Consider the following 14359-nt stretch of genomic DNA (forward strand, 5'->3'; position numbering starts at 1 on the left):
TTTAAGGGCTTCTTTGTTACTACCTCTTACTATGCAATACATGAGTTTTGGCAGAATGATACTTGGTTTATCTTTAAAAGAAGTGGACATACATAATACCTTTTATTATTACCCGTACCTATAATTTGAGTTACACTCACTGGCCACTAAATGATCTCACCTGCACAATAATGTAAATAGCCAATCAAATTGAGGCACCTCTTATGTTCAATAAGTTTGTTTCTCAGACAAACATTAAATGTAGGAAGAAATGCAATCTAAGTGAGTAATTGCAGTTAATGTGGCTGAACAGCAAATTTGCAGCAGCTGGGTGATACTATCTGGACAACATGGATGAAAATCTATAAGCAATGTTTCCTGTACCATGTTGAGTCCATGTCAGGAAGAATCCAGACTCTTCTGGAGGCAAAGTTGGGTTATACTGGGTGTAAATAGGTTGTGTATATTTATGTTATAAAACAATGTATATGTTTTAAGGTGGTCCAAATGTTTGGGTGATTGCTGTAGGAGACACATGTGCTTTAGTAGCTCTGCCAAATATCTGTTTTCTCTTTGTTTGTTGTTCCTCCCTTTCTGCAAAGGAAGTGAATTTATAAGCCAAATTATTCCTTATCTCACAAATCTATTCCTGTTTCTTAAGATGAGAAGTCTTAAATATTCAAGAGAGGCCACAGTCTAGATTTCACTTCCTATGGAGCAGATATGGGTAGCAGAAAAATACAAAGAAGGCACAACAAGATCTTGAGCATTGCTGTGTTCAAAATTAAAATCAACGTTAGTATGTAGAAAACATTTTTAGCTTGACAAATGAACAAAGTCATATTAGTTATGATTTTTAATATATATACTGCCTGGCCAAAAAGAAGTTGCCGTTTGGATTTTAAAGGGCAGATACTTAAGAACCTATGATTGGATCATTATTGCAGTGATTAATATGATTCAGCTGGACATTTTGTGACGTTGCACAACGTTGTCGAAACAATACCACGACGAATGTGTGCGCAATCAAAGCTAAAGGAAACTAAATATTACAATATGCAACTTTTTTTTTTGGCCAGGTAATGTATTTCTTGACTGATTAATTGATTGGACTGCAAAGAGTTCAAAAGTTTTTTTATACAAAATTGGATTAAAATTGCAAAATAACCGCTACTATTTCCGAGATGGTAACTGATGCCACATGAACGTAATGAGGTAAAGTGACAACACTGAGCGTGTTTACATGCATGTTCTTACACTGATTATGCCTAATAAGTCGACAATGTGTCTGGTCATGTAAACACATTAAACAGCTATCTTTTATCGGTGTAATGTAACAGAAGCCAGCTGGTACATGATAGCTGTGCGGTATTTGTAAATATCACTCCACAGGCTTCAAGAGGTGCAATAGCGACTAACGCTACAGGCTTTAGCCTTTAGCCTCTTGGTTAGCACGCCCGCCTCCCATGCTGGCTGATGCCGGTTCGAATCTCGCTCAAGCAGGACCAGTTACACAAGGTCATAAAGTGCATAAGAATAAACTAATCGACACGGGTATGTTTTAGCCCATTACCCCAATTTCGTGTTGCATGTAAACACCTTTACCTGTATATTTACTGGCTTATCCCCTTTACACAAGTGTTGTGCTCATGCCTCTTTATGGTTCAACGCCAAAAGCAGCATAAGCGGGTATAAAAAAGATGGATGGATGGATATTAATTTATCCATCAATTCATTTTATGAGTGATGTGTTTAACTTGATTTCATAAATAATTAATTAAACAATGGACCAGAACAAGACACAGAATGTAGAATAATTGATTATTCTCCTAATCAATTGAATAATTGATTAGGAGAACATTAGTGAACATTCTCCAAACCTGCAGGGAACGTTCTATTTCCGTAAAAACAAACTTTCCTGGCGAACCAAGAGAGAATGTTAGAATGTGCATCAAGTAGGTATAGCTGCAGGCCGGAGACCTCCAAATGGGGGCGGAACCTCCCAAAGAGGGTGGGGTTACTCCAGAAGGGGGCGTGGTTATTCCAAAAGGTGGGTTCTGCCAACTCCAAAATGGGGCGTCACTTCCACTCACAGTTAAGATTAGGGAAAGGGTTAGGTAAGGGCAATGGTGTAGATTTGGCTTGAACATTGGGGGGGCGGGGGTCGCAGCATGAAGCATTTATATGTTTCCATTAATAATGGTATAAATATTTGAGGGTTGTATTTGCTTATTTTGATTATTCCCCCTTGAATCTTCAATGGCTGTTTGGAGCTCCCGTCCCTTTTTGGAGCATGTCCTTCTCTAAATTTTGCCTACAGAGGGTAAGGAATGGGGTTGGGAAGGATACTTTTTAAAAGTATTCTTCTACAGATTACATGCTTTAAAATGTAATTTGTAACGAATTCCATTAGATGTATCTAAATACTAGATGTAATCTAAATACTTGGGATTACTTCTTCAGTACTGGCACATTTTTCACTTGTTTTGACTATAAACAAGTAAATAAAGTACGAACATTCACTTAAATGTATCTTGCTTTAAGAATTTTTTTATATTTGTACAGAAAAACAATATTTCAATTCTCATTAAGAATAAGATTTTTGCAGTACATCTTTGCTCAAATATCAAAGGTCTTACTAGAGAAAAAAGTGCATTTTCGTCATATTGGTTGTAGCTTTCTATATGTTGTTAAAGGCTACATTGTTTAGCATTTCTTGTAAAAATACCCTAACCTCATAAAAAACATTGACAAGCCATGTAATCGTGTATTTATTGGATTTATATGTACGCATCTGTCAAAGCGTTTCTAACTGTTTACTTGTTAAGCTGTAGAAATGTGATGTAGCTCCTCTATTAAGCTCCCATGGGAAAATTACTCAATGATGTCATATCCACCTTTTCACTCACAACAATATGAACTTGTATGAATGTAACACATCTTAAGTGTTTCACTGCTGTTCAAAAGCTCCTCAGATTGCATCGTTTATATGGATAAATGTTTTCCAACTGAATAGTCTAAACATTAAATGAAACAAATGACAATAAAATGCAAAGTAATCTCTTCAGTAATCAAAAGACTTTTTGAATGTAACTGTATTTTGATTACCAATGATTTAAATTGTAACTGTAGTGGAATACAGTTACTAATATTTAGTATTTTAAATATGTAATCACATTATATGTATTCCGTTACTCCTCAACCCTGGTAAGGAACTTGCTAAAAAGTGCTAAAACTGTGAAGGGTGTGGTAAGGGACCATCTGAAAACATCAGCCAGCAGTGTCCCATATTTTACAACTACAAAAGGGGCAACCTTAGATCCAACCTGTAACAGCAATCATACCAAATTAACAAAACATTTATAAAGAGAGGGAAAAGGCCAACACGGTGCGGCAGTGTGAGAGAGAGAGGAGAGAGAGAGAGAGAGAGAGAGAGAGAGAGAGAGAAAAACTTACTCACCGGTTCTCCAATACGCCTTAGCTTGGTACTCGGCCACTCCTCCACCCTCTAATGGATGACAGCCGCACCTCCCCAGGCAGATCGGAGGCAGTCCTCTGGCCCCTGGCGCATGGAACGCCCCACCACATTTTTGGTGGACAGTAGGGGTTTCCCCTGCCCCTGGCAGCAGTAACAGCTCCAGGCGTTCCGTTGGGAGCCCCTCCTCCCCTCACGGTTGGCAGCCATTCATCTGCTTCCAGACAGTTGAACAGTTCTTAACCCAATTCTGCGGCTGTTCCTTTGGGGTGGATGGTAGCGGCAAGAACTCCACTACGGCGCATCCCTCCACCTTCCCGGGTTTCAGCACCAGTGTAAAGGGGTTAAGATGGGCAAGGAAGAGGCAAGACTTGACAATATAAATAATAGTTTAATGAAGAACTGAACCAAAATACACAGAAATACACACAAACACACACACACACAGGTGTCGGACAGCTGTCTCTCTCTGTCGCACTGCCGTCTACAGTCGGCCCTTATCACTCTCGGGCTAATCAGCTCAATTAAGGGCCGGGTGTGCAGAATCACGACCCAGCCCCGCCCTCCGCCCTGCCAGAGTATAATTTTCTGCACATTAAGAGTAATGCGCACAACACTTGTGTACATTGGATAAGCCAGTAAGAATGCAGTTAAAGCATAATCGGTGTAAGAACATGCATGTAAACGTGTTTCATAACAAACTATTTTTAAAAATGTCAAATGTTATACATTATAAACTGCAGAGTATGCATTAAGCACTAGTATTTCACAACAAACATAGCCCATTTCACACTGTTAAGGTCAGTAAAACAAGTCATGTTACTAAATTAAATAGTAATAGTAGTACTATAAGACCAATAATAAGCAACAAGTAATTCAAGTTTTTATTGAAACAGATTATATATATATATGGCCTTCTGCACACAGTTTTCAAAATTGTAATGAAATAAATAATAAAACGGAAAGGAAAAACATTTAAAATGTCAAAGATAGTAAAATGTATAAAAGTATTGTGGTAAAAGGATGCCTTCATGGATACTGGCCTTATGCAATCAATATTATTGCATAATAATATTGGGGGGAGTGGTGGTGGTGTAATGGTCTAAGCACAAAACTGTTAATCAGAAGGTTGCTGGTTCGATCCCCACAGCCACCACCATTGTGTCCTTGAGTAAGACACTTAACTCCAGGTTGCTCCGGGGGGATTGTCCCTGTAATAAGTGCACTGTAAGTCGCTTTGGATAAAAGCGTCTGCCAAATGCATAAATGTAAATGTAAAATCTCCTGCTTAATTTCTGCAAATTTGCTTTAGAAAGATTCCTTTAACTCATTTACATCAGCAAGATAAAATGCAGGTTTAAAGACCAATAATTTTTTCTGTGAAAGGATTTTGATCTTCTGAAACAGCCAGTGTATATCTTCCAAACAATAATCAAGTAGAATTACACGCTCTTCCTGTCACGCTAACTGAAGTTAAACTGAGCCAACTTCCAGCTAATTTCCTTTCCTTGAATGAGGGAAACCAATAATACAGTATTTAGCAGGAATTGTTGTTTTGACAGCATATTTAGTTGTCTAAGAGCAGTATAGTGTGAACTTATTGTCTGGACATATCTGATCCACTAACATATGATGACTGATTTCTGATGAGCAGTAGATGCTTGCCTTATTATAATAATGCCGTACTTCTTGACAAAGTGTCCTTAATATCTGAACTCTCAACAGATCTTTGGTTTGTCTTTAGTTTGTGGTGAATCTGGATAGGCCCTTCTCTAGGTATAATACCATATCTGAGCAAGGTCTAAAGAATAGCCACATACTCAATTGATTAGTCTTTTACTTGAGAAATGAGAGATAACAAGGAAATGGAAGAAAACAAAGATGCTTTGAGTTGAGTTGTCTAAACAGTTTCGTATTCAGTTGAGTAATAAAGACATCTAACCTGTAAACTGTTCTCTTCTTCCTCTTTATATAGTGCAACTTTCCTCTTCTACTACAAATCACTGACACATTTATCTTTGTCAGTCACCAAAGCGTTTCTCCTTTTGAGTCTCCATGTTCAACTATACATTTTATTTTATTTGCCCATTAAAATACAGTTAATGTTAGGGTCTCCTAATACACTAAATACCAACAAAAGCTCATTCCTTAAAGGATTAGTTCACCCCAACATTTCAATTCAGTCATTGTTTACTAACCCCTGTGTTGTTATTACCCTATATTAATTTCTTTCTTTTCTTAACACAAGAAACATTCTTGGGCATTGCCATTGGTTTCATATAATGGCAGTTTATAGTGACCACCTCATAAAGCAATGCAAAAAATGCAAAATTATAATTCAGACTCACAACTTATTTTGTTCATCTAAAACAGGTTTGCCTCAGTGATAGTGACAACAGAACACAACACATCTGCACACAAAACAGAGACCAGAACTTACTAAACTTGTCTGAGGAGATTGTAGTCAAAGAATTTAAGCATTTCTATGCCCAGCCTTATTTTTTAAACTACAGGAGGTTACAGGCAGCCTCAGTTACAACATGTCCTGACATGATGGCAAACAACATGTGATAAAAGGTATATTTTCTATGGCAATCAGAGTTTATGTCATAACCAGCAGTGATGAGTGATGATACATTGTATCGATCGCTTGTTTTCTATTTTCGGTATCGAGTGGGCTACTCCAAAAACCTAAGAAAAAAATAAGGCTGGGCACAGAAATGCATCAATTCTTCAACTACAAACTCTTCAGACATGTTTAGTAAGTTTTGTTCTCTGTGTTGTAAGCAGATGTGTTGTGTTCTGTTGTCACTATCACTGTGGAGGACCTGTTTTTAGAAAAACGAAACATGTTTCGCCTGAATGGCCCATTGTTGCGAGGGAGCTGCGTGAACATTTGCTCTCTTGTCCTATCATGAATGCACAGAGGAGATCAAAGGTCAATGAACATTTTCACTAAATATATCCGATTTCGGATATATATATATTTTTCATATATTTTTTTCTCATATGCTTTTATAACAATTATGAGTCTCATGGAATAAATTATTAGACTTTTACTTTTGTGTTCTTTTGAAGCTTGAAGTGATGGTCACCATAAACTTCCATTTGATGACATTACTGAGCACAATTTATTTTCACAATTTCTCCCTTTGTGTTGAGAAAAAGTAATACAGTCATATTGGGTTATAATAACACTGGAGTAAACAATGACTGAATTTTCATTTTTGGGTGAACTAATCCTAATTCTAAGGCCCCCAATAAAAATAATAGATTTGTTTGAAGAAAGTTCATAGTGGACTCACATTGACTGATCCAATCACAATGGAGATTCTTTTCTTTATGGAATACATGAGATGTTAGGAAATGAACAGGAAATGATAAAGTAACCATTATCTTCATTTGTTACAACAAAAAAAAAGTATCTTTTTTTTTTTTACATTTAGGGTCATCAGTGCAGATTTGACTGAATTTCATGAAAAAACACTTCATATTAGCTACACATTCAAAAACACTGACCCCTGAGACAGTGAATACAGACAACTACAAGCAACAGGTCACTACGCCCATGACTAGATAGGCCTAGAACAGAAAATTATTAAATATATAAAATATTTCACAACAGATTTTTGAACCCAGTCTCATGACAAGTCATAATAACAGGAGATGGCGAAATCGTGAACAACTTTTACTCCAAAAAATAAACAAACCATCCAACGATGGTAATACGACTTATATTGTATTAATGCCAGAACCGCTGTGCCTACACTTAAAATAATTACTAGTGTAACATAGTTTGACATAATATTGATTAAAGTTAGTGAGAAAATGTAACTTAAACATTTCAGTTAATACAGTAGCTGTTATATCTAGAAATCTGATGTACATGGTACCTAAATAATCTTCATAAAATTTAAACAATAATCGTGTTAGAAAATTTTACATTTTGAACTTTCCATATAAACACGTTTAATCATGTACCATGTGACATGACATCCGCCTTCCACAGGAAAGAAATAAGATGCAGAGCTGTGCACACAGACCTTAATACTTGGTGCACAAAACACGATGAAGGTAACAATTAACAGATCATTTTTAGCATGAACGGGTTATTTGGTGTAGAAAATTAACTTCAGACTTAACAAAACAAGAGGTCACCAAATGTGACAACAAAATAAAAGAAAATCTAAATAAAAACGGGCATAAATAAACTTGCAAACAGTTTAACCATGCAAGCTCATTAATTATTTTAAGCATGCTGGAACCTCAAAATGTACTCAAATGACTAAATTGAATAAAAATTAAAGGGTTAAGATTGAACATGATGACGCATTGTAAAGATAACACACAAGCATAAATAATATTACATATAAGCTAGAGCATTAACTTTTATGCACTGGTGGCCAAAAGTTTGGAATAATGACCAGATTTTACTGTTTGAAAGGAAATTCACCAAAGTGTCATTCAATTGATCACAAGCATAGTCAGGACATTACTGATTACTGAAAAACTGCACCATCACTATTTAAAAAAGAATTTTTTGATCAAATCTAGACAGGCCCCATTTCCAGCAGCCATCACTCCAACACCTTATCCTTGAGTAATCATGCTAAATTGCTAATTTGGTACTAGGAAATCACTCGCCATTATATCAATCACAGCTGAAAGCTATTGGGTTCATTAAATGAAGCTTAACATTGTCTTTGTGTTTGTTTTTGAGTTGCCACAGTATGCAATAGACTGGCATGTCTTAAGGTTAATATTAGTTAAAAAATAGCTAAAAAGAAACAGATTTCTCTAGAAACTCATCAGTCAATCATTGTTTTGAGGACTGAAGGCTATACAATGCTTGAAGTTGCCAAAAAACTGAAGATTTCAGACAAAGGTGTACACTACAGTCTTCAAAAACAAAGCACAACTGTCTCTAACAAGGACAGAAAGAGACGTGGAAGACCTGATGTACAACTAAACAAGAGGATAAGTACATCAGAGTCTCTAGATTGAGAAATAGAAGCCTCACATGTCCTCCGCTGACAGCTTCATTGAATTCTACCCGCTCAACACCAGTTTCATGTACAGGAGTAAAGAGAAGACTCGAGGGTGCAGGACTTATGGGAAGAATTGCAAAGAAAAAGCCACTTTTGAAACAGAAAAACAAAAAGAAAAGTTTAGAGTGGGAAAAGAAATACAGACATTGGACAACAGATAATTGGAAAAGAGTGTTATGGATCTTAACCCCATTGAGCTTTTGTGGGATCAGCTAGACTGTACGGTGTGTGAGAAGTGCCCGACAAGACAGCCACATCTATGGCAAGTGCTACAGGAAGTGTGGGGTGAAATGATCACCTGAGTATCTGGACAAACTGAATGTAAAGGATCTGCAAAGCTGTCATTGCTGCACGTGGAGGATTTTATGATGAGAACTCTTTGAAGTAGTTTAAAAACAAATTTTAATTCAAATTGTAACAGTAATTTTTCACATTATTAATGTCCTGACTATACATTGTGATCAGTTGATTGCCACTTTGGTGAATAAAAGTACCAATTTCTTTCCATAAGTGCAAAATGTGTACATTACTCCAAACTTTTGGCCGCCAGTGTATGTTTGAATTAAGTATGAAGAATTGACTTAATATTTTCATATTCACACTTAAACTAACGTATTCCATGTTGAAAGTACTTAATCTTTACTGCTATATTTACTTATCTTTTTTTAGTGTATATCGGGGCGAACCCACAAAGAAAGAGAAACATTAAGGTTTTGTACAAGCCTTCAACCTAACCCTTACCCTAATCCAGAGGTGTCCAAAGTCCGGACACCCATGGGCCATCTGTGGCCCTCTGACTGCTCCGATCCGGTCCGCGAGAGACTTTAGAAATAGAACAGAATTAGGCCCGCGTCTGGGCACTAGTTGTAGCCGCTGTTCACAGTATCATCTCCGCTAGTGCATTCTGTGTCTTCATCCGAGCAGATTTCAACAGGAGTTTGGAATACTCTTTATTTTCAAGGATGAAGTGCCCCGCAGAAAGAATGATGCATTTATTAAAGGACTGACATTTGTTCTTGTAAAAATGTCCTGATCCCTCACATCATACATCTGAGTAGAGCTGCTGTTGTGCGAGCGGCTGAACAGAGTTTATTGAGCACGCACAGAGACGCACGCGCAAACCAAGCAAACTTTCCAGAGCATCCTCTGTAGCACTGGGAAGTGTACTGTAATTAAATGGTTTGTTCTGATATTTTGTTGAAACAAAAAAAAAAATATTCACAGGCTTCCCAGCGCCATTTGAGCGAGGAAGAACTGTAGAAGAGAGCTGTGCCTGATGCACGCGCTCAGCTTGCACATGCGCATCTACAAAATAAAACGAAGCGTGATCATTTTTATCAAATTAAAATCATATTTGCAAATTAATTAACAACAGAACAGAAGTTATAATTGTATTGCTATAAAGAGTAATTTCTTAAAAAAAAAAAAAAAAAAGAGTAGTTCCCTGCATCATGAAGTGATTAAATGTAATCTGATTCTGATAATTGTGATGGGTCACACACAACACTCAGTAGCAGATCTATTTGTTCTTTGCAGTGCCACTGAATGGACATCAAAAAGATACAAATGTGAGTATAATATTTTGTATAAGATAAGTCAATGTTCCATTATAAGAGTTCTTTGTGAGTGACATACTCAATCATTTATTTACATGTAGGGCTTACACAAGCATTCCATAGAGCACAAATTATGATTAAAACTTGCATAATATTAAGTACACAATTTAAAGATTATGCATAGTCTCAAATCTAGAAGTTTCTATCCATTTTATTTAATTATTACAACGATGCGGCCCGCGGCACCTTATTTTTTTCTGCCATGATTTCAATTAGGAAAAAATAACTTTAGTGTACATAGAAGAAATAAAACATTCTTTTTTAAACAAGACGTGGGGAGTATTACAGGTTTATCGTATAAATAAAAATGAGTACCAAAATGTGTTCGCTGATGTTACCTGTCTTAAATAAAGTGTTGGATAGGAGGCTAGCTAAAATGTGAAATTTGGTTGGTCTCTATGGGAATACATTTTAGTATGAGTAATTCGATATCTAGTAATTTCTCCATCCCATACAAATTATCATGAGACTGTGTTGCATTTTTTGACCATACATTTTAAATATCTGGGGCATTTTTGTCACTTTCTGTGTCATTTTTATCCTGAGACCTACTTAATTTTGGGGCTTGCATGCCATCATTATCATTCTTTTTATTTAGGGTCTGACAGCTGTCAAGCGAAGATGGACAGTCTTGGCATGAGTCAATGAAACTTTGGCGATTTGTTCTCTGCAAGGTTCCTGAAAGGCTCCTGCGACCCAAAGATGGATAGTAAAAACTCTGGTTGAAGGAACTCTGGTTCCTTGTTCTTCGATCTGAAGCTTTGCGGATGGAAGTACGGAAGGTCTCGCCAGCAAAGTAGTACAGTAACGGATTGAAGCAACTATTGGATGCTGCCGTGCAAAGCGAGATGACCAGAACTCTTTTGAGATACTCGATGACCTGGCAATCCTTGCCTGAAACAACGGCATGAAGATGGACCGTGCGGGCAATGTGGTATGGTAGAAAACACAGCAGAAATGAACTTAGGACAATAGCAATCAAACACACAGAGCGTCGTCTATAACCACGCTTTTGATTCCCAACTTTCCGGCCTCTGACGAGTGTGCACAAGATGCATCCATAGCAGACTAGAATTGTTATAAAAGGAATGACAAATCCAAACAGAAGTCCCACATAGTTCAAGCCCAATATTCGCTGCCAAGACTTGCTGGTCCCAGGTTCAAAGCAACGTGTTTTCCCATCACGATACAAAGTTCCTGTCAGGAGGAACGGTGATGACAATCCAGCCACAAAAATCCAGATGCCAAAGCATATTAGGCTAGCTCTGCGCACCGTGACCAAGCTCTTGTTGAGCATTGGGTGTATTATGGCGATGTACCGCAACACACTTAGGCTGGTAAGAAACAGTACACTGGTGTAGAGGTTAAGGTAGAAGGAAAATACACACCAGCGACAAATCAAGTCTCCGAAGTCCCATTCACCGCCCCTAAAGTAGTAGACCAGGCGCAAAGGCAATGTCAATGAGAAGCCAACATCCGAAATGGCCAAGTTAGTCATAAACACAGTGTTGGCAGTCTTCTTAGGAGTAAGACGTAGAAACACAAAAAGGGCTATGAAGTTGCAGATAAATCCAATAGGCAATACGACACTGTAAGTGACCGTGTACGCCAAATATTTGAAGTCTTTGTTGTAATTACATGTCCGGTTGATTGGTCCTGGTATAGATTGGTTGGTGAAGTTGGACCAAGGTTCTGAAGTGAGCACAAGAGCTAGAAACAAAATGATTTGCATTTACAAATTAAACAATTGCATTAACAGCTTTTGCAGAACAAAGGCAGAGCATGATGACAATGTAAATAAAGAGATGGCATTAGCTGTTACAGTCATGTCATTGCTTAACAATAGCTTACCAAACCAGGAAAGAGCTGTGCGCTTATTTAAAAGACCATAATTCCCACCAATGCTTGGGTTAAATACATAGACATTTGGTAATATCAGCAAAACTCCAAATGGGTGGTTAGTTGACATAGTTCTTAAGTATAACATGCTTTTTTAATATAAAACTTAAAAAAAAAAAAAAAATGTAATTAATTTATAATAAGTATACAAGCAGTTTTGAACATTAATAATTAAAAGACAGTATGTAAAATGTCTTCTTTTAATAATTCATATCATATGTCACACCAATTACTATTGAAGAGAACCTCAAAAAAGCTCAAATGTGATAATTGATAATTTGCTCATCCTTGATCGTGTTTCCAATGATAATTCCTTATTTAATAAAAAGGCTGTTGATTTTAGTAGCCCCATCCATAGGTTGTAGCCTATATATATATATATATATATATATATATATATATATATATATATATATATATATATATATATATATATATATATATATATATACTATCAATATATTATCAATGTCATGAAGTGCAGTGTACCTCAAAATACTATAAAACTCACCTGTCATTCTCTCTTCCATCCTCTGTCCATCCTCTATCACATCAAGCGTTCAAAAGTTTTATGCATGAGAGCGTCATGCAACAAAATGTCAAAATGTTCCTTCGTCACAAGTTTTTAAGTGTTTACATACTTTTTAATGGCCATAAATAGCATTTGCATGAGTTCAATCTTTGATTACAGTGCCGCCTAAAATCAATTTCACCGCAAGAAGAACCCGTGGTTTTCTCCTTTGAGACCAGTGAGAGTAAGGAACGAATCGCGAACGAATCGTTCTTTTGAATCAGTTCTTTTTAAAGATTCGTTCAATTCGCTCAGCGTTTGTGATTCATACCACAGACAGGGAAGCATAGGAGTTTATAACTGTGAGGTAGCCATTTTTGAACAATAAACAACATGTCAATCGACGCAATCTAATCGAAAACATAGTATCCAAATAAACAGTAGTATTTAATTAAACGTATTTTGCCACGAAAATAACTGCCGTGCGGCCACTTCTACGGACGTTTTGAGTGATGACTCAAAAGAATTGGTGAATCGTTTCATTGAACCAATGCATTGAAATGAACCGTCCGAACGAACCGATTCGCTATAACGAATCTGACTTCTAAAAAAATAAAAACAAAACAAAATTCAAGAGAAGCCACACCTTCTGGTGAACACTTTCCCTGTAAGATTGAACTGTTAGCAGTTAACTGTTAACTGTTTGTGTAATTTTGGGAACTCCCTCTGCGTTTCTATTCTGTAGTTGATGTCATGTAGGCTACAACAAATATGATTCCTGTTTTCTTGTCCCATCTTTTTACCACTTTTTATTATTATTTTTTTTATTATATATTTTAAAAATTCTCACAGTAACAAATTTCACGATGGACATTTTAGTGCACCTAAAGTAGATCAGGTTGAAAAGGGAACAGTAAACGCATCAGATGGTAATATAATGGTACTTTGACGCATACATGGCACTGAACAGGTAAAGGGACTACCACAGCACCTGTCCAAAAACATTATATTGCCATGATACATGAAAAAAAAAAAGGCTGTTACTATTGTACTGTGGTTTTTGTTCTTGCATAGACTATTGTGTGTATTATTACTATTATTATTATTTTATTATAATACATGTAAAGAAACAAATTTGTACAAATAAAATCAATATTTTAAATTCTATATAAATTAGTGTCCTTAGAGAGAAGCCCATCCATTACATTTTATTTAGTTTTTTATGATTTTATTTTGTTTTGTTAGGCTACTTTGTCGAAATGTTGACCATACTGTACTTCCAGGGTTTTAAAGGAATATTCTGGGTTCAATACAATATGGGCTTTTTTTGGGGCAGTGGTGGCTCAGTGGCTGAGGCTCAGGGTTACTGACCAGAAGGTCAGGGGTTACTGTTGGGCCCTTGAGTAAGGCACTTAACTCCAGGTTGCTCTGGGGGGATTGTCCCTGTAATAACTGCACTGTAAGTCGCTTTTCTTTAAAAACAAAAAGCTAAAATTGATGTTTCGGTGAGACAGTGAAAGTGAATGGGGCCAGTTTTTGGAGAGTTTAAAGGCAGAAATGTGAAGCTTATAATTTTATAAAAAAATCACTTACATTAATTCTTCTCTTAAAACTTGTCTATTATTATTATTTTGTTGTTTTTGTTGATTTTCTCCCCAATTTGGAATGCCCAATTCCCACTGCACTCTAAGTCCTCGTGGTGGCGTATAGTGACTCGCCTCAATCTGGGTGGCGGAGGACGAATCTCAGTTGTCTCCGTGTCTGAGACCATCAACCAGCGCATCTTATCACGTGGCTTGTTGGGCATGTTACGCGTGTGGAGGCTTCACGC

At 36.8% G+C, this 14359-nt stretch overlaps 1 protein-coding gene across 1 annotated transcript; it reads right to left on the bottom strand.

Annotated features, from left to right (window-relative positions):
- Window positions 1–10163: 10163 nt before the first annotated feature.
- LOC127647027 (cysteinyl leukotriene receptor 1-like) lies at window positions 10164–12719 on the bottom strand. The gene is made up of 2 exons (XM_052131081.1): window positions 12529–12719; window positions 10164–11828 (listed from the first exon to the last, which is right to left on the bottom strand). Exons 1-2 carry the CDS (start codon window positions 12545–12547, stop codon window positions 10615–10617), a joined length of 1233 nt encoding a protein of 410 aa, XP_051987041.1. The 5' UTR covers window positions 12548–12719; the 3' UTR covers window positions 10164–10614.
- Window positions 12720–14359: the final 1640 nt, after the last annotated feature.

The sequence above is a fragment of the Xyrauchen texanus genome, chromosome 7 (assembly GCF_025860055.1).
Source record: "Xyrauchen texanus isolate HMW12.3.18 chromosome 7, RBS_HiC_50CHRs, whole genome shotgun sequence".
Taxonomy (NCBI): Eukaryota; Metazoa; Chordata; class Actinopteri; order Cypriniformes; family Catostomidae; genus Xyrauchen; species Xyrauchen texanus.